Source organism: Dama dama, chromosome 31 (assembly GCF_033118175.1).
Source record: "Dama dama isolate Ldn47 chromosome 31, ASM3311817v1, whole genome shotgun sequence".
In the NCBI taxonomy this organism is placed as follows: Eukaryota; Metazoa; Chordata; class Mammalia; order Artiodactyla; family Cervidae; genus Dama; species Dama dama.
Genome location: NC_083711.1, coordinates 8,392,573 through 8,411,519, shown reverse-complemented (window position 1 = coordinate 8,411,519; position 18,947 = coordinate 8,392,573). Strand labels below are relative to the sequence as shown.

The window sequence follows — 18,947 nt, the reverse complement described above, 5'->3', positions numbered from 1 at the left end:
ATCTTCTTGGACCAAGGATCGAACCTGCGTCCCCTGAACTGGCAGGTGAGTTCTTTACCACTGAGCCACCGAGGAAGCCCTAGAACTCCTTTTGTGAAGTGACTGTTCAGGTGTTTTACCAGTTTTTCTACTGTTGTTGTCTTTTTCCTTATTTATTTGCAGGAATTCATAGTATATTTTAGATAAGTCATTTGCTTGCTCATGTGTTATAAATATTATTTTCAATTTTATGGCATCTCTTCTCAATCTCTTTAGTGGTGTCTTTGAAATGCAGCAGTGTCAGAATGATCTTTTAAAAATGTAAATAACATCCTCACACTTCTTTGCTTAAAATTTATCAGTGGTTTTCTACTGCACTTGAAACAAAACGTACACTGCTAATATAGTTTAAGTTATATTAGCTCTATATTTTCTGACCACTAAGCTGTTCCTTAATATGTTTAATTATTTAATATTTTGTTTTTATGAATGTGTATACTGAATGTGATTTTTTCACAGTATAGGTAATCCTTTCTAATTTTACCTGAAATCAAGTGTATAACACTTTCAATAGTCTTTACCGTAAGTATTTTTCCTCTTAAGGCAAAAGAGTCAGATGGGTTGGACAGTGAGAATTAAATTGGCTAACCAGTGCCATCTAGTGGGGATGTAAAACATCCAAGCACACAATGAAAAAGTTCAGACAAGCAAGGCATTAAAACAGTAAAACATACCAAGCACCAGGGGATATCTCAGACAGTACTTTAATCCTTATAAATTTAAGACAGCAATTTTCCCAGTTTTCCTGATTATAAAATGGCGTTCAAGGTAATAATTTGTCTGATGCCACAAGTTTGAAAGAAAGAAAGGAAGAAAGAAAGAAAGGGAAGTCGCTCAGTCGTGTCCGACTCTTTGCAACCCCATGGACTACAGCCTACCAGGCTCCTCCATCCATGGGATTTTCCAGGAAAGAATACTGGAGTGGGTTGCCATTTCCTTCTCCAGGAGATCTTCCTGACCCAGGGATCGAACCTGGGTCTCCCGCATTGTAGGCAGACGCTTTACCGTCTGAGCCACCAGGGAAGTCTGAGTTTGAAAGTCTGACTCCAAAGCCCATCTACTCTAACAGTGCGTGTTCAGTCTATGTACAACTTATATTTTTGAGATTATCTTCCATCATAAGAATTGGTACTACTTATACTTTCAATAGGAGAAGGCAATGGCACCCCGCTCCAGTACTCTTGCCTGGAGAATCCCATGGACGGAGGAGCCTGGTGGGCTGCAGTCCATGGGGTTGCACAGAGTAGGACACGACTGAAGCGACTTAGCAGCAGCAGCAGCAGACTTTCATGAAGAAATAAAAAATTCAGTGCTGAAAAAATGTCAGGGCAAGGATACAGATGCAGACATAGAGAACAGACTTGTGGACACAGAGGGGAAGGAAAGGGTGGGACAGATTTACAGAGCAGCACTGAAACACACAGTCCTGTATGTAAAACAGATAACCAAAGGGAGGGTGCGGTGTAACACAGGGGGCTCGGCCCAGCACTCTGGGACAGCCTGGACGGGCGGGCTGGGAGGCTCAGAGGGACGGGACGTACGTGCTCCTCTGGCTGGGTCTCAGGTGTACAGAGACCAACACAACATTGGGAAGCGATTATCCTCCAACTAAAAATAAATTTAAAAAGTTTTATCACATAAAAATAATGCTAACTAATAAAACTACATTTAAAATTGCAGAGGCTTTAAAATTACATGGTTAGACGTGGTTTAATGTTGAGATCCTTGCTTTTGTATTAGGTGGTCCACAAATACTTATCATGTTATAAAAACTAAGATAATTAATAAAAGAGAGCCATATATGGATCAATAATAACAGTATTACAATTCTTTGTAATTATCATTTCAATTCTTTCTACCGCAAGTCCATGGGAATAATGCTGAAAATGTGTGCCAATTTTTTTAAATTTAATTTTTATTTTATATTGGAGTACATTTGACTCAAACATTGTGCTAGTTTCAGGTGTGCAGTAAAGAATTCAACTATAAATATACACATACCCATTCTTGTTCAGATTCTTCTCCCAGGTAAGTCACCAGAGAATATGGAATAAAGTTCCCTTTACTATACAGTAGGTCTCTCTTGATCATCTCTTTTATATGTAGTAGTGTGCATATGTGATGGACTTCCCTTATAGCTCAGTTGGTAAAAGAATTGGCCTGCAATGCAGGAGACCCGGGTTTGATTCCTGGGTCAGGAAGATCCCCTGGAGAAGGAAATGGCAACCCACTCCAGTATTCTTGCCTGGAGAATCCCATGGACAGAGGAGCCTGGCGGGCTAGTCTGGGGTCACAAGAGTCAGACGTGACGTAGCGACTAAACCACCACCACCAGTGTGCATACTCCTAATGTATTTCACCCCCCTACCTTTCTTTCCCATTTGGTAACCATAAGTTTTTTTCTAAGTCTGTGAGTCTGTTTTTCCAGATTCTACATATAAGTGATATAATATTTGTCTTCCTTTGTGTGACTTACTTCACTTAGTATGATAATCTCTAGGTCTGTCTATGTAGCTACAAATGGCATTATTTCATGCTTTTTTATGGCTGGGTGATATTCCATCATATATATGTACCATACCTTCTTTATCCATTACTCTCTTGATGGACATGTAGGTTACTTCCATGTCCTGGCTATTGTAAATAGTGCTGCAAAGTACATTGGGTGCATGCATCTTTTTGAATTATGGTTTTCACTGGATATATGCCCAGGAGTGGGATTGCTGGATCATAGAGTAGTTCTATTTTTAGTTTTTCAGGGAGCCCCCATATTGTTCTCCATAGTGGTTTTACTAACTTATATTCCCACCAACAATGTAGGAGGGTTCCCTTTTCTCTACACTGTTACCAGCATTTATTGTTTGTAGACTTTTTAATGATGGCCATGTGAACTGGTGTGAGGTGATACCTCACTGTAGTTTTGATCTGCATTTCTCTAACAATTAGCAATGTTGAGCATCTTTTCATGTGCTTTTTGCTATCTGTATGTCTTCACTGGAGAAAGGTATATTTAGATCTTCTGCCCATCTTTTGATTGGGCTTTGTTTTGGTTATATTGAGCTGCATGAAATGTTTGTATAAAAAGTAAAATTTTTATGTTTGACAGAATGGCTTGAGAATTGAAAGCACAAAAGAGCTGAAAGAATTTATTCGACTTTTTACCTCTATCCTCAATATTCTGCAACAAGATTAGTAAGACATTTTCAGGGAGTTGTTTGGAACCTAGTTTTTTGGTTTGGTGGAAGAACAGACTTGCTAGGAGGTATATAAATTTACTATTTTTAATAGTCCAAAATCCAAATTTAAGAGTCCAAAATTGGCCCCACATAGTCTGATTACCAGTTATATTATTCAAGAAAGAACTTAGGAAAAAATTTAATGAAATAGTTCAAGAATACGAAAGAATGTATGATGACTTATAGGTAAGTTATGAAGAAACCATGAATCCTAGCATAGAAACAAGACTGGCAGCACCATTGGAGGCCCGTGGCGCTGCTGTGTTCATGTCCTCTTTCCTCGCCCACAAAGGTAACTTCCACATAACTTTTCCCCTCATGTTCCTTATATCCTTAAATGATATATGCCTCATTAAATTTTGTAGTTTTGAACTTTATAGAAATAAAATGGTATCACACTGTCCTATACTTCTGCAACTTGCTTTTCTCACTTAGCACGGTTTGTGAGGTTCACCCATCTTGATATATTTGACTGTTATTTATACACTTTTACTGATGAGTTAGTGAGAAATATCTTTGGTTATCCATTTTCCTGGTGATGAACATTTACGCTGTTTCTCTTTATCCCACAGTGACAAACCATGCTACTATATGGGGTCTTATGCATGTCTACTGGTGCACATCAGGCCTCTCTGGGGCACGAAAGTACCAGGAGAGTTACCAGGTTTGAGCTGTTAATACATCATCACCTTTATTAGATCAGGTCAAGTTATTTTTCTAAAGCATTTCTAGTAATTTATACTCCCAGTGCTCAAAAGATTCGGCGGCTCCCCATCCTTGCCAGCACTTGGGATGGTCAAACCTGATGACTTTGTCAGGCTCAAGGATGCATAACCATGGTAAAGTGCTTCCTCCGATTGTTAAGGAGATGCAGCATGTTTTGTATGTCTACATAATTTATTCACTTTAAATATTTAAGAAGTAAATTTAGTTCAGTTCAGTTGCTCAGTTGTGTCCAACTCTTTTCGACCCCATGGACTGCAGCACGCCAGGCCTCCCTGTCCTTCACCAACTCCCTATGCTTGCTCAAACTCATGTCCATCGAGTTGGTGATGCCATCCAACCATCTCATCCTCTGTCATCCCCTTCTCCTCCCACCTTCAATCTTTCCCAGCATCAGGGTCTTTTCCAGTGAGTCATTTCTTTGCATCAGGTGGCCAAAGTATTGGAGTTTCAGCTTTACCATCAGTCCTTCCAGTGAGGACTCCTTCTTCTAATGAGGACTGATGCTGAAGCTGAAACTCCAATACCTTGGCCACCTGAAAAGAAAATTTTAAAATTAGCACTTGAGTTAAATTGAGTATTGGCCAAAAGGATATTAGCAACAGAAACCAAGAATAAGTGTTTTGAGTCTTTCCTGACTCAGACTCTACAGGTATTGTCTAGATTTTATACATTTGAAAATTTTAATAACCAAGAAGAAGAAGTAAAAGATTCTGATTAGTGATATAATTTCAGAGCCAAGGGAGAAACTGCTTTTCAAACCTCTTACCATGAACAGTGTAAGGGAAATGTAGAGGTAGGAACACTGTTCAGTTTCAAAATAAAGTTTATAGATAAAAAATTTAAGCTAGAGGTAGTCAAATGATGACCACCCAATAGTTATTTCCTAGGTACACTCACAGCAGATGCAAAGCAATCATGTTGTTAAAAACCACACACACTTGGGAAGTAAGACTTATGAGCTCCAAAACACTGCACAACCACATACCCAAGTAATGCTCATGGACTCGAACAGCTTCACAAAGTCCAGGGTCTTCAGAATCCAGGGGCAGAATTCCTGAAAATTAAAACGAGAAACGTTAAGGGCAACTATCTAAAAGTGAACTCACTCCTAATGAGAGGCCAGTAAGCATTAGTCTAAATTTTCCTCAGTGGAATTTTGAGGAAGGTTCCAGTACTAGTAAGGAGAGATTTCAGAAATAAGGAAGCAGAGTGGGTAGTTTATTTTCTGATATGAGCACTGTAATACCTATACTACCTCTTTCTTTTTCTTCTTCCTCTTTCACCTGAGTGATGACAGAGATGACGGCTGACATACAGAGCCAAGTCAGAGACTGGGGGGCATCTGAGCTCCTCATTAAACTGGCCCCTGACATACGGCTAACCTTCCCAGAGTTTGGTTCTATAAGAGTCCTCAGTATGCTTCCAGTAAAATCCCATTTTCTCCTGAGTCAGTTGGATTTTATTTTTGGTCTCTTACAAACAGAATCTTGAATAATACAATGTCATCTGACTTCTTTTTTCTTTTTAAAATTTTATTTGTCTATGGCTGCACTGGTCTTCATTGCTATGCTCACTGTTCTTCACTGCTATGCGCGGGCTTCTCTAGTTGCGGTGAGTAGGGGCTACTCTTCAGTTGCGGTGCATGGGCCTTTGGAGCTGCGGCTTGTGGACTCTAGAATGAGGGGTCAGCAGTAGTGGCGGTCGGGCCCCGCTGCCCCTCGGCGTGTGGGATCTTCCCGGACCCGCAGTCGTGGCTGTCGGGCCCCGCTGCCCCTCGGCGTGTGGGATCTTCCCGGACCAGCAGTCGTGGCGGTCGGGCCCCGCTGCCCCTCGGCGTGTGGGATCTTCCCGGACCCGCAGTCGTGGCTGTCGGGCCCTGCTGCCCCTCGGCGTGTGGGATCTTCCCGGACCAGCAGTAGTGGCGGTCGGGCCCCGCTGCCCCTCGGCGTGTGGGATCTTCCCGGACCCGCAGTCGTGGCTGTCGGGCCCTGCTGCCCCTCGGCGTGTGGGATCTTCCCGGACCAGCAGTCGTGGCGGTCGGGCCCCGCTGCCCCTCGGCGTGTGGGATCTTCCCGGACCCGCAGTCGTGGCGGTCGGGCCCCGCTGCCCCTCGGGGTGTGGGATCTTCCCAGACCAGGGGTCAGACTGCTGTCCCCTGCACTGCAAGGTGCACTCGTATCCACGGGACCACCAGGGAAGTCCCTTACCTGACTTCCTGGGCAGATAATAAAGACAGAAATAACAAATTCTCAAAGAAAATACCCCCAACCAAAGGCAATTCTGTTAAAAGCTGATGACAACTTTCCTACACATTTATTCTTAACAGCTTCAAGCATGCTGTAAAGCTGTTTATTTTCTTAGTTTATGTGACTGTCTCCTATGAATACTTTCTACAGAGAAATGGCAACTTCAAAAACGACTTCTTAACTACTTCATAGTTGTTTGTATGAATGTCTAGGACACAGTATAAAGAAATATATTTGCAAAATGGTATTAACCATACACTAAAAAAAAAAATGTCTTCAGGAAAGTTTTGGTTTTACGAGGGCAGTAAGGGAGCAGCTGCATACAGTTTATTCGGATGTGGACCGAAGAGCATGTGCATAGCCAAATCAGTCAGTAGTCTTCAGGTAGATGGATTGTGACTTTTCCTTTCTCTGGAGTCGTCAGTCTAATTATAGACTGAGTTCCTCCTACCCGGGAAGGGCTGCACCAGGGTCAGCAACTGTGGCCATCTTTCTATCCTGTGTGAGCTTAGTTGCTCAGGTGTATCCAGTTCTTTGCAACCCCATAGACTGTAGCCCGCCAGGCTCCTCCGTCCATGGGTTTCTCCAGGCAAGAATACTGGAGTGGGTTGTCATGCCCTCCTCCAGGGGATCGCCCAACCTAGGGATCAAATCCAGGTCTCCTGCACTGCAGGCGAATTCTTTACTGTCTGAGCCACCAGGGAAGTCTCTTTCTATCCTATCTACAGCCAAATACTGAAAAGTTTTAAATGTTCTGCTATTGAGATCAAACTCCCAATTCTCTTTATCAATGGATACTTGAGAGTAAATTCCAAAACTTAGGTAAGTACTTGTATATGAAGCAAGGTCACAGTAAACATTAGCAATTGTACAGAAAAAAGAGACAACAGGAAGACAGACGACTTGAAATAAGACTATGACCTATAACTTACCCACTACTTCATCATCTGGTTGAAAGAATGATACCTTGCTTCCAACTAAAATGTGGAGAAAATTAATAATCATTATTACAAGGTTATTAAAGATAACCTAATAATTAAAATTCAAAAGCCATAGATTGATAAAAGTCACTGACTCAGAAAAAAGGTCAAGAACTTTTAGGACATTTTGACAGGCTGCAAGGGACCGTAGGATGTAACACTTCAAATGTGGACTCTTCGCAAAATCTGGGCTGTGCGGTTGTTGACACCATGGAGCAGGATGTCTCTCTGTTTAGCTAAGGATGAAGGCATAAAGAAAAACAATCCACTTCACAGCGCTTACGCTGACTACACTGGGTACACTGGGCTCCCCTCATGTAGCTAGTCCAGCGTGTCATGATTTTAGCTGCAGAACTGCAGACATGCAATGGGAATTCTGGTTAGAGTTACATATGCAATTACTTTGATTTGAGATTATGGAAATAAATTCAGAATGGGGCCAAGAAATTTGAGGACTATACAAAAGTGATAAGTTACACTTCCCCTGTGTATGTAGAGAAAAGGCCTCCACCATCAGTCAATTCTGTAGAATATTTTTCTTCCAATAGTTACAAGAGCAAACAGGAGGAAAAAACCCAAACCTCACTGAATGTCTACTTGTGCCCAGCATTTTAGTGTGTTTTCACATTTAATCTTTATGGCACACCCATTAAGTAGGTATTATTAGACCTGTTTAACAGATGAGGGAACTGAGGTGCAGCAGAGAAGTAAGGCAGAAGTCTGCCATCTGGGAGTGGCGCCTCTGGCTGGCTCTGTCTGCAGAAGGGTCCCAATCTGCTGCATCTCTGGATCCTGCCTGTGCCTCCATCCCCCAATATTCTTGCTTTCTGGGCTTTCTCTTTCCCTCCTGCTGTGCATTCTTGTCTTCCTGAAATCACCCTGATCCTTTTTTCATGGCGTTCTGCATACTCCTCTTATTGTCTTTCAGACAGCGGCACTGCCAAGGGGTCCATGCAATCTGTGTGTCTCCTTCATTTCCCCTCTCTCCCTGCATGAGCTCATCGGCATTCTATGACTTCAAACACAACCGATCAGCTGACAACTTTCAAATATAACCAGAATCTTATAAATCATTTTCTGCCTTTACGTGTTTTGAATTCTCCTGTTCCAGTCAATTATTAAGTTCTGCTGACTTGACTTTCCCAGTATTTCTTTTTTTTTTTTTTTTTCCAGTATTTCTTGAATGTACCTTTACCACCTCTGTCTACATTATGGACTTTGTCATTTCTTGCTTGTTGGGTCTACGGCTCAAACAGTGCTCTTGCCTACAGCCTAGGCTGCCTCAAATCCACTCTTCATATGGCCACCCTAATACGTTCTCTATAGCCCAACCTGAGATGAGATTCAATGTGATCTGGCCCTTGCCTACCCTCCTGCCTCATTTTTTGGGGGCAGATGAAGGAATCAGTGTTCATATCATCATTAAAAGATTTTGTTAGTTATCTTTTATTCTGCAATTTTTGAAGGGGAATTTTCTTGACAAACTTTTTTTTCCTTCTGCCAAGTATCCTGCCTATGACTCTTGCCCAGAACATCAGGCAGAGTCTCAGTCTCCCCATCAGGGATCAAACCTGTGCCCCCGGCAGTGGAAGCTTGGAGTCTTATAACCACTTGGATTGGCAGGGAAGTAGTCCCTATTTACCTTTTAAATACTCAATTTTAGGCACACTTTAAAAATTTAATGTGAGTGCAGTTATTGACCATTATGTAAATTTTGACCCAAAGCCAAGTTACACAAGTAATTTATGCTGGTTTGTAAACATCATAAAAAGGACAATACTGGGGAAAAAAAAAAAAGGACAATACTGGTTATACTATTCAAAATGATTACTCATGGATTTAAATACATAATCTCTAAATATTTATTTACTAAACTGTTATAAGCTCTTCAATGATAAAATACCATTAAGTTCTATTTTTCTTCTTAATTAAAAAAGGAAAAACACTTCTGTATGGTTTCTTTGTATTGAAGAAGTGTGTATAATTTTAATGTGTCAGTAAAACAATTAGCTACCATTTAATTTCCATTATTTTAGAAAATAAATACAGATACTTCTATCTGTAAACTTACCATCTAACACAATTCCAGCAACTTCTCTCCCAACAGGAAAGAATTCCTTCTCCATCTTCATTTCTGCCAGAAGCTAAATAATGACAAAGTCTTGAATTTATTGTCAAGAATAAATTCTAACTTCTATTCATACATGAGAAAAGAAGGAGCAACAATCAAACCACAGAAAAAGCAAATATGACTCCATTTTTGGCCATCAAGATAAAAAGCAAGTATCTTCACAAAATAGGTTCCTCTGTGGAGTAGGAAACCAGGTTTGCTAAGGGATTAGTTGATGTGTGTAATTTTAATGTGTCAGCAAACCAGTTAGCTACCATTTAATTTCCATTATCTTAGAAAATTCACACAGATATTTCTATCTGTAAACTAACCATCTAACACAATTCCATATAAAATATTTTCATATAATATTATAAGATACATGAATTCAATTAGACTGACAATTTACATTAATATAGAAATACACAATAATTTTTTTCCCTAGCTGTTCTGTTCTTCTAAGAATAACTTCTTGGTATTCAGAAATCAGTTATTATTATTAAAATTTTTGTATACGAAATATATTTGACTTTTGGCCAAATCAAAGCACCAATATCTTAGTGTTCATACCTTTGTATTTATCTGGCTCAGAGCACAAGCTTTCACTTGAAGTTTCACATAGTTATCTTCTGTAACAGGAAGATTTTCCTAGAGTCAAATGATAAAATAATTACACATTCCTTTGAGAATACTGCCTTCATGTTGCAAAAATTTTCATATATAACTGAACAAAATCGAAATCTTACATCTAAGTTAACTGAAAAAGCTACAAACAATTACTTTATAATATATAATATAAAAGAATGTAGGGAATTTGGGGGTAAAAAATTTCAAAAGTCGTAAGGTACTAATCTGAAAATGTACTTCCAAGCTATGGACAAGAATATATGTGTAGGCAATGAACACAGGATAACAAAGTAGAGCAATAAATAGTGTGCTTCAGTTCAATTTAAATAATCTCAAAGCATCAAACCTTCATGTGGAGATGTCCTTAAACACATATATACATAATAGATACACTGTACTGATTATGGAATTTTCTTAATGCTATATAGAAAGTTCTTTAGTGTCATTTGTTGATCTCTACCTTATTTAACATCTGTCTTGGACATTTTAGCATGCCCCATGGGACTCTGGGGTCGAAATACAAACTTAATGGAACTTAATTTACCCCTCATATTCCACAGCTAGATATAACTTCAAAGGCAAAGATATTTCAAACGGAGGTACGTAGTGTCGTCCACCAATGACACCAGTAATTAAAGTGCTTTCTTCAGTCCTTGATATGCCCCAGAATTAGATCAAGTGTTGGCTAGATGCTGGAACAGCTACCTGCACGGTGCCCCCTGTGTTCTCTGAGTGACCACTCCCTGTAGTTGACATGAACACAGTCTTCTGGGATATCCCTTTTTAAAACTCAGATTTGATACTGTTTGGTGATTATATGAAGATATTCAGCAATATCGATAATTGTATACTCATGATTTGTGTGAACCTGGTGATAATTATTTCTGGGAGCCAGTCAAACCTCTTGGACTCAATGGTAGAAACCAAACTGTCTGATCAGATTCCTAATCTAAATGATTTTGTAGTTGTTGAAAGATGAAACAGAAAAACAGAATTGTGTTCACGATCCAGAGAGTCTTATTACTACTCTGAAATATACAAACAATATGAAATACATACCGCACTTAGTTTTTGTCTCTAAACTAACAGTGGAATGGCTTTGGCCTGACACAAACCTTTCAAACAATGACTAATAGATAAAAATTCTACTCTCTACCCTTAAAGTAGTAAAAAAAAAAAAACTGGAAACCTTTAAAGCTTAGTGCATGAAGTAACTTTGCAATGCTCAGAAGTTAGTGTGAAAAACAATGCTTTTCCAGCTCTTTCAGTTCACAATATGAAAGTATTTCTGAAATATGGCTACAATCTAAAAAATCATTTTATTGTGGTATTCAGAATAAATAAATTTTGCAATCAAGTTGTTCAGTTTCTTATATCTTTTCTACTACCACACTGAGGAACTAAAAACTCTTTTGCAGCAACTCTTTTAAAAATATACCATAATATCGACCACTGTTTTCATATAAGATTAAAGTAATTTATAGGGTGCCACTCAAAAATAATTTGTAACGGGGTATTTAAAATTAGGTCTGTGACATTTGTAAAATACACTGTCTTGTTCCATCTAAAGATTAAACCATTTTTCTTACCCTTTCTCGGAACACAAATGTTACTTCTTCACTTGTAGAACTCTGTTGAAAATATAAGCCTTTCATAGTCACCTGAAAACAAAAAAAGAAAAAATATACATGAAATATACTAACCAACAAAACATGCCAGATCAACTGAAAGCATAAATTGAAAAATAGTTCTAAAGGATAAAATGACAATTTAAGTGTAGTCTTCAAATGAATTTATGTAATAGTTCTTGAAAGCAATCAAATAAGAGAAGATGCAATAACCTCAGGTACATATTTGAGAATGGGCTTATAGTTCAGCCTTCACACCAAAGTGAGACTGTGCTTAACTTCATCTCACTAATCAACAAAAATTATGAGATGTACCTGAAAAAAAAAACCGTGCAGGCCAGAGGGCTCAATTTTAATAACCAAAAGTGTCATTTAAAGGGCTTTCAAAGTCTTAAAAAAGTCCATTGGAAAGGAAAAAGTGGACAATCAAGACAGTCGTTGAAATTGTGTCCCTAATTCCTCTGTATCCATTTGTAAGACATTTGTTGTTTTCAGTTGCTCAGTTGTGTCTAACTCTTTGTGAACCCATGGACTGCAGCACGCCAGGCTTCCCTGTCTTTCACCATCTCCCAGAGTTTGCTCAAACTCATGCCCATTGAGTCAGTGATACCATCCAACCATCTCGTCCTCTGTCATCCCCTTCTCCTCCTGCCTTCAATTAAACCTGTATTCTGTGGACATCTTGAAGCATCTCTAAGGATTCCACAGTTGTTTCTTTAATTTCCATAGTAATTGTATGACAAGACTATTTTTTAATGTAAATTTCATAGAGGTACCATATAAAATCAGAGAAAAGTTCACAGATCTGAAGTATATAGCTTGGTGAACTTTACAAAGTGAACATGGCCATGTCATAGCAGGAAACATGTCACTACAACTCCAGAAACTCCCTGGTTCCCCTTCTAGTCACTGTCCCCCTTCTAAGGATACTCATTATCCTGATATTCAAGCAGAGTTAAGCTTTGTCTGTTTTTGACTTTATATAAATGAATTCTGCTCCTTCTCTCAGTATTATGAGTTTCACTCATGCTGTTGTCTGCAGTTGTATCTATTTCATTCAGTTACATAGTATTCCACTGTATGAATTACTAAATGTCCATTGCACTGAAGATAGACATCTGATGGTTTCCAGTTTAACACATTTACAAATTATCCTAAGAACATTCTTATACATATTTTTTGATGAAAGTACTACATTATTATTGAATTTATTTTCTGAATGAGGAAACTGAGACTTACAGAGGTACATTCCTAGGGTCTCATAGCTCCAGCTGGGCCAGAGCTGAGACAAATCAGATGCTACCAACTCCAAAGTCATTTACCTTTACCATTATACTTAATGGTTTTTACTGAACTACTAACATTAGATGTAAAACTAGAACCCTATCTCCTTTAGTTCAGGACTGATAATCAGTCAGTGCTTGTTGACAGAACTAGCTACATAACTTGCAGGGTTCACTGCAAAATGAAAATGTGGGGAACCTTGTTCAGAAACTAAAATTTCAAGACAGTAACAGCCAAGCATCTAACCAAGCATGTGTGCCATCCGACTGTGAGGTCCAGTGTGACTGCAGAGGTCTTGTTCTTATGAAGCTGGCCCTGCAAGCTGAATCTTAATGGATCTAAAGAATCTTTATAGAGGGTTTTTACTGAGTAGTTCAGTAATGGTTGCTACTTTCCAGAAGGTGGTAATCAAATGCTGGAACTAACAGAAACGAGTACACATTCCAGACATAGAGAATTTATGTGTCTCTAGCCTTCTGGTTAAGGAAGGTGTATGTGTGTGTGTGTGTGTGTGTGTGTGTACACATCAATAAGTTTGTCAGGGTGGTAGGGGAGAGGGGAAGAACCTAAGCATAGAACAGCAGCGATGGATTACCTTTGACAGAAATCTAACTTCTCCTTTTCAGCTGTCAAGGCCATCTAAAATGCATACCCACTGTCCCTAGTTTACCTTACTTCTTCATTCTTCAAACACATCCCCTGTCTGATCTAGGCAGTATGTGTGCGTGTGTGCTCAGTCGTATCTGACTCTTTGTGACCCCATGACTGTAGTCTGCCAGGCTCCTTTGTCCACGGGATTCTCTAGACAAGAATACGGGAGTGGGTTGCCACTTCATTCTCAAGGGGATCTTCCTGACCCAGGGTCTGTGTCTCCTGCATTGGTAGGCAGATTCTTTACTGCTGTGCCACCTGGGAAACCCAGTGTGACTTCATACCATATGGCCACTGCTGTCTCCAGGCTCCAGGCCCTGCTTGCTCTCTGAGACTGTGCTGTACTTACTCTACAGATTCTGCAAAGTAAACAAAGCTCAAGTTATACTCCCTCTCTGAAATCACCTCCCAGTGACACGCAATCTATTCCATCTGTTCCATGCTTCTAGATTTCATTACATACTGACAAAACCTTGCTTTATTCACTCAACTAGTGGGTTTTCCCAGCTTCGAAGAATCAATATCCATTATTATTGAATAAATAAAACTCTGCCTTTACTCAATCTGGAGCTACTAGAATTGCCTTTTTGAGGAATGAAATAATTACACATCAACACCTTGATTTCAAAACATCTCCCTTTGTAACTCTGGAAGCCAACCGTCTTCGCTGTCCACGGCATCTGAAAACATATAGCATGTCTCTCAGATCAGTAGTCACATGAATCTCATACTGTATGCACCCCAATCTCAAAGATCCTGGAAGCTGTTTGTATGTACCGTAGTGTCCCTTAAGATGACTATTATATACATAGTAATGCCCATAGTTTTGGTCAGATCATCTAAATAGTTCCTCCAAATTAGGTTACGATCAGCCTGGCTGGTAGAAAAAAGTAATGTTTAGTTGTTGGTTTAATAAGGAACCATGTGGGAACAAAAACCACCCCTCAAAGTTACAAGGTGAAGAAAAAGAAGTATTTTTATAAAAGTGACCAGAAGAAAATTGAGGAAATATTATTTGTTTTGCAAGCCCAAAAAGGAATACTGAGTTCTTAATACAGAGAAAATGGTACAATGAATGGTATTCAAAACCCACTTAATTTCTTAGGCAGTGGTCCAGATTAAATGGAACACTTAATCCATTATTTAATAAAATTTTTATTGAACATAAAGATATTTGCACACAGGAAATAAAATAACTGAACACTTCATAAAATAAAAATATAAATGAAATATATACTATTTATCATGCTATTTCCAAAAATGAATGTCATTAACCTCTAAATTATATATTCTACTATAACCTTGCCTTTATCAGAAAAGTGCTACATAAAACTTTTAATTGAAAATAAACCTGTTTAAAAAATATAGGTTGATGTAAAGAGCCCTAAAAAGCCCCGTAAAAAGCATAAAATTTTAAATTCTTCAGGTACATCCAACTTTAAATATATTTAACATAAGTCCACAAATTGAAGATTATGTTCATAATACTTTAAGTTTTTATAATATCAACATATTAAATCTATTATAAATCTGGAGAAACAAAAATTAAGACACCTGTTTTAAATAATTTTTGGTATGAAAGCAGAATAAGGACTTTGCATAAATTAAACACTTACCATAAATAATACCAAGAAAGTAGTTAATGAAAGTACTAATCTCTTAAAGGATTTCTGAAAAAAAAAAAATCAAAGGGAAGACATTTCAAATGGTTTCCTCTTAGTTATAACAACATGAACCTCACTTGCTCTTCCCCTGCTATACTTACTCCCCCAAGGAGCTCATCTATTAATAATTGTAAGTAAAACCTCTACAGATCAATCCTTATCTATATGTTCAAACCAAAAGTGTTCTGAGTATCAGCTCAACCTCAAATTCAACAGTCATAAAACTAGACTCACTTTTCCCGCCCCCAAACAAGGTTCTGTTGTGCCAACTTCAGCCCTCGAGGATATCTTAGAATCTCTCATAATTCCCTCCTCTAGGCTTCCTTCTCCTTTACAATCTCCTGGCTTAAGTGCTCCTCTTGGATGTAAGCACAATTACAGGCCCAAACTGTGAAGCCTGAGGCCTGAGCAACAGCCACAGGCTGCCGCACAGCTTCCTTCTCTCCCTGCGGACAACTTCTAAGTCCAGACTCTTCTTATGCGCTCAAATTTTCATTATTCCCAACACAAACGTCATAATACGGTGAAGTATTATGCTTCACCCACCCTCATTTTTGTTTTAAAGAAAGCAGACAAACTGTCAAGCAGCTGAGCTACTGAAAAAAAAAAAACAGATGAAGTCAGCTCTGAAATGAGGCTCATCATCTTGCTCGGCTGAGTGGACAGTATTACAAAGCTAGCGGATTACCAGGGGTAAATCTTCAGTTATATTGAAGAGGTGCTTAAGTTTTAACCATGTTCTTACCCACCTGTGGGACTTTTCATACATATCCACATATCAGATAAAGAAGAATGTTAAACCATGTACCCATAAAACCTATTATGGTCAGTAAAATCAAAGTAACTAGCTGGAGGTCTGGTTCAAATACCATATACTTTGCAGGCTGCAGAGGAGACTGGTAGTCCTAACTGGACAGGCCAGCTCTGCTTCTTAAAGAGGGAGGGACGTCTCTACATTGTGCTGGAGATAGTCTCCAGAAATCTATAAATTCCAAGGACACTTGACATAAACAAGGAGTACACTGGCGTTATACACTGTACTTCTCTCCTGTGCCTGTTACAAGATGGGCATGGGAAACACTGTGACAGTGGCTTACACCTAGCTAAACTCTGCAAAGCATTTCTAGCTAGTAGCACATATCCTAAGAACTTTTTACTTTCACATTTTGGTGGTGGTGGTTTAGTCGCTAAGTCGTGTCTGACTCATTGTGACCCCATGGACTATAGCCTGCCAGGCTCCTCTGTCCATGGGATTCTCCGGGCAAGAATACTGGAGTGGGTTGTCATTTCCTTCTCCAGGAGATCTTCCCAACCCAGGAATCGAACCCGGGTCTCCTGAATTGCAGCCAGATTCTTTACCAACTGAGCTATGACTTAGGAAAATGCATGAAGTGACATGGTCCCTATTAGTAGATGGATTTAAACCAGAGGCTGGATACACATTTACAGCAGCATCATAAGGGAGATTCAAGCATCAGTTGAGGGGGATGGGAATGAGATTACCATATCAAAGTCTCTTCTGATTATGAGAGTCTAGATTTATATGGACATTATCAAGACATACTTGATTGAATTTTTATACAAGTGGGGCGTCCTCTTTACATCTCACATAAGTTGAGATCTAAAGCTAGGTGAAGAATTAGGAAAGGAAAATAATTTTTTGGTAAAGGCTTTATGTGGAAGCAAGACAAGAGACATTTAATTAGCTATGTCAAACTGTTGCCTATCCATGCAACAAGTGGCTTCCAACAATGACCTCTTCTGAATATCAAAAGAATTTTTGATTAATTCTCCTCCCTCCAAGAGAGCTTAACTTTTGTTATTTGTTGATTTACAAAATACCTTTTCACTTAAGAATTCTTTTTATTTTTTTTTTTCACTTAAGAATTCTTATTAGTGGACCCTCTTGCCAGTACTGCTGGAGGGTGGGTAGTGGGTGGTTTGGGAAAGTGGGATGGTCATTAATCACAGATTAGAAGTCATTGCTCCAGTTTCTATTTGCTGTAGGGCCATTTGATACAGTAAGATTCAGAACAACAGAAACTTAACCTTCATTTATATTTCTGAGTTAGCATCCTATTTTCCCATGTTGTACTACTGGGGAACAGTGCAGCCAATGGTGCCATGAATGGCAGTCTTCCCTTCCTGCTGGCTTGATCATGTGACACTGGGACAAGGCAAGGGATGAGGAAGATAAACTGAGGGATCCTCCCTACATTTTTACTACATTCTCCCTCCTTTCCAACTGACTTAAGGGATCATCTTCTCCATACACCAATATAATTGCAGTCTGTCAACACTTAATTCTCTAAATCACTATAGGGTCTTTAATCATTACTTACTTCAGATGCAAAGTAGGAACTGTACTTTTGATTAAATATTTACTAATAAATTCACCATCAAGGGAAAATAATTTCACAAGATGTCATTTTTACTACAATGTATAAAAAGACCTAACAGAAGCAGAAGATATCAAGAAGAAATGGCAAGAATACACAGAAAAACTGTACAAAAAAGATCTTCACAACCCAGATAATCACAATGGTGTGATCACTCCCCTAGAGCCAGACGTCCTGGAATGTGAAGTCAAGTGGGCCTTAGAAGGCATCACTACGAACAAAGCTAGTGGAGGTGATGGAATTTCAATTGAGCTATTTCAAATCCTGAAAGATGATGCTGTGAAAGTGCTGCACTCAATATGCCAGCAAATTTGGAAAACTCAGCAGTGGCCACAGGACTGGAAAAGGTCAGTTTTCATTCCAATCCCAAAGAAAGGCAATCCCAAAGAATGCTCAAACTACCGCACAACTGCACTCATCTCACACGCTAGTAAAGAAATGCTCAAAATTCTTCAAGCCAGGCTTCAGCAATATGTGAACCGAGAACTTCCAGATGTTCAAGCTGGTTTTAGAAAAGACAGAGGAACCAGAGATCAAATTGCCAACATCCGCTGGATCACTGAAAAAGCAAGAGAATTCCAGAAAAACATCTATTTCTGCTTTATTGACTACGCCAAAGCCTTCGACTGTGTGGATCACAATAAACTGCAGAAAATTCTGAAAGAGATGGGAATACCAGACCACCTGACCTGCCTCTTGAGAAACCTGTATGCAGGTCAGGAAGCAACAGTTAGAACTGGACATGGAATAGCAGACTGGTTCCAAACAGGAAAAGGAGTACGTCAAGGCTGTATATTGTCACGTTGCTTATTTAACTTATATGCAGAGTACATCATGAGAAACGCTGGGCTGGAAGAAGCACAAGCTGGAATCAAGATTGCCGGGAGAAATATCAATAACCTCAGATATGCAGATGACACCACCCTTATGGCAGAGAGTGAAGAGGAACTAAGAAGCCTCTTGATGAAAGTGAAAGAGCAGAGTGAAAAAGTTGGCTTAAAGCTTATCACTCAGAAAACTAAGATCATGGCATCTGGTCTCATCACCTCATGGGAAATAGATGGGGAGACAGTGGAAACAGTGGCTGACTTTATTTTTTTGGGCTCCAAAATCACTGCAGATGGTGATTGCCGCCATGAAATTAAAAGACGCTTACTCCTTGGGAGGAAAGTTATGACCAACCTAGACAGCATATTAAAAAGCAGAGACATTACTTTGCCAACAAAGGTCTGTCTAGTCAAAGCTATGGTTTTTCCAGTAGTCATGTATGGATGTGAGAGTTGGACTGTGAAGAAAGCTGAGTGCCGAAAAATTGATGCTTTCGAACTGTGGTGTTGGAGAAGACTCTTGAGAGTCT

The 18,947-nt window shown here is 39.3% G+C and overlaps 1 protein-coding gene and 1 non-coding gene across 5 annotated transcripts in view; both read right to left on the bottom strand.

Moving 5' to 3' along the window:
• Nucleotides 1-18,947, bottom strand: part of CRYZL1 (crystallin zeta like 1) — a 33,571-nt gene that overhangs the window by 12,494 nt on the left and 2,130 nt on the right. For 2 of the 4 annotated variants that reach the window (XM_061134202.1, XM_061134201.1), the window contains 6 exons: nt 15,144-15,197; nt 11,554-11,625; nt 9,908-9,985; nt 9,299-9,371; nt 7,180-7,224; nt 4,987-5,055 (listed from right to left, as the gene is read on the bottom strand). In XM_061134202.1, the coding sequence (XP_060990185.1) occupies nt 4,987-5,055; nt 7,180-7,224; nt 9,299-9,371; nt 9,908-9,985; nt 11,554-11,625; nt 15,144-15,146 (340 nt within the window). In that variant the 5' untranslated portion in view covers nt 15,147-15,197. Of the gene's footprint in view, nt 1-4,986; nt 5,056-7,179; nt 7,225-9,298; nt 9,372-9,907; nt 9,986-11,553; nt 11,626-15,143; nt 15,198-18,947 lie in introns of those variants that run through there. The other 2 variants (XM_061134203.1, XM_061134200.1) reach the window with 1 other exon arrangement.
• Nucleotides 990-1,062, bottom strand: TRNAC-ACA (transfer RNA cysteine (anticodon ACA)). Its single transcript has one exon. It is a non-coding gene; the product is annotated as a tRNA-Cys (tRNA).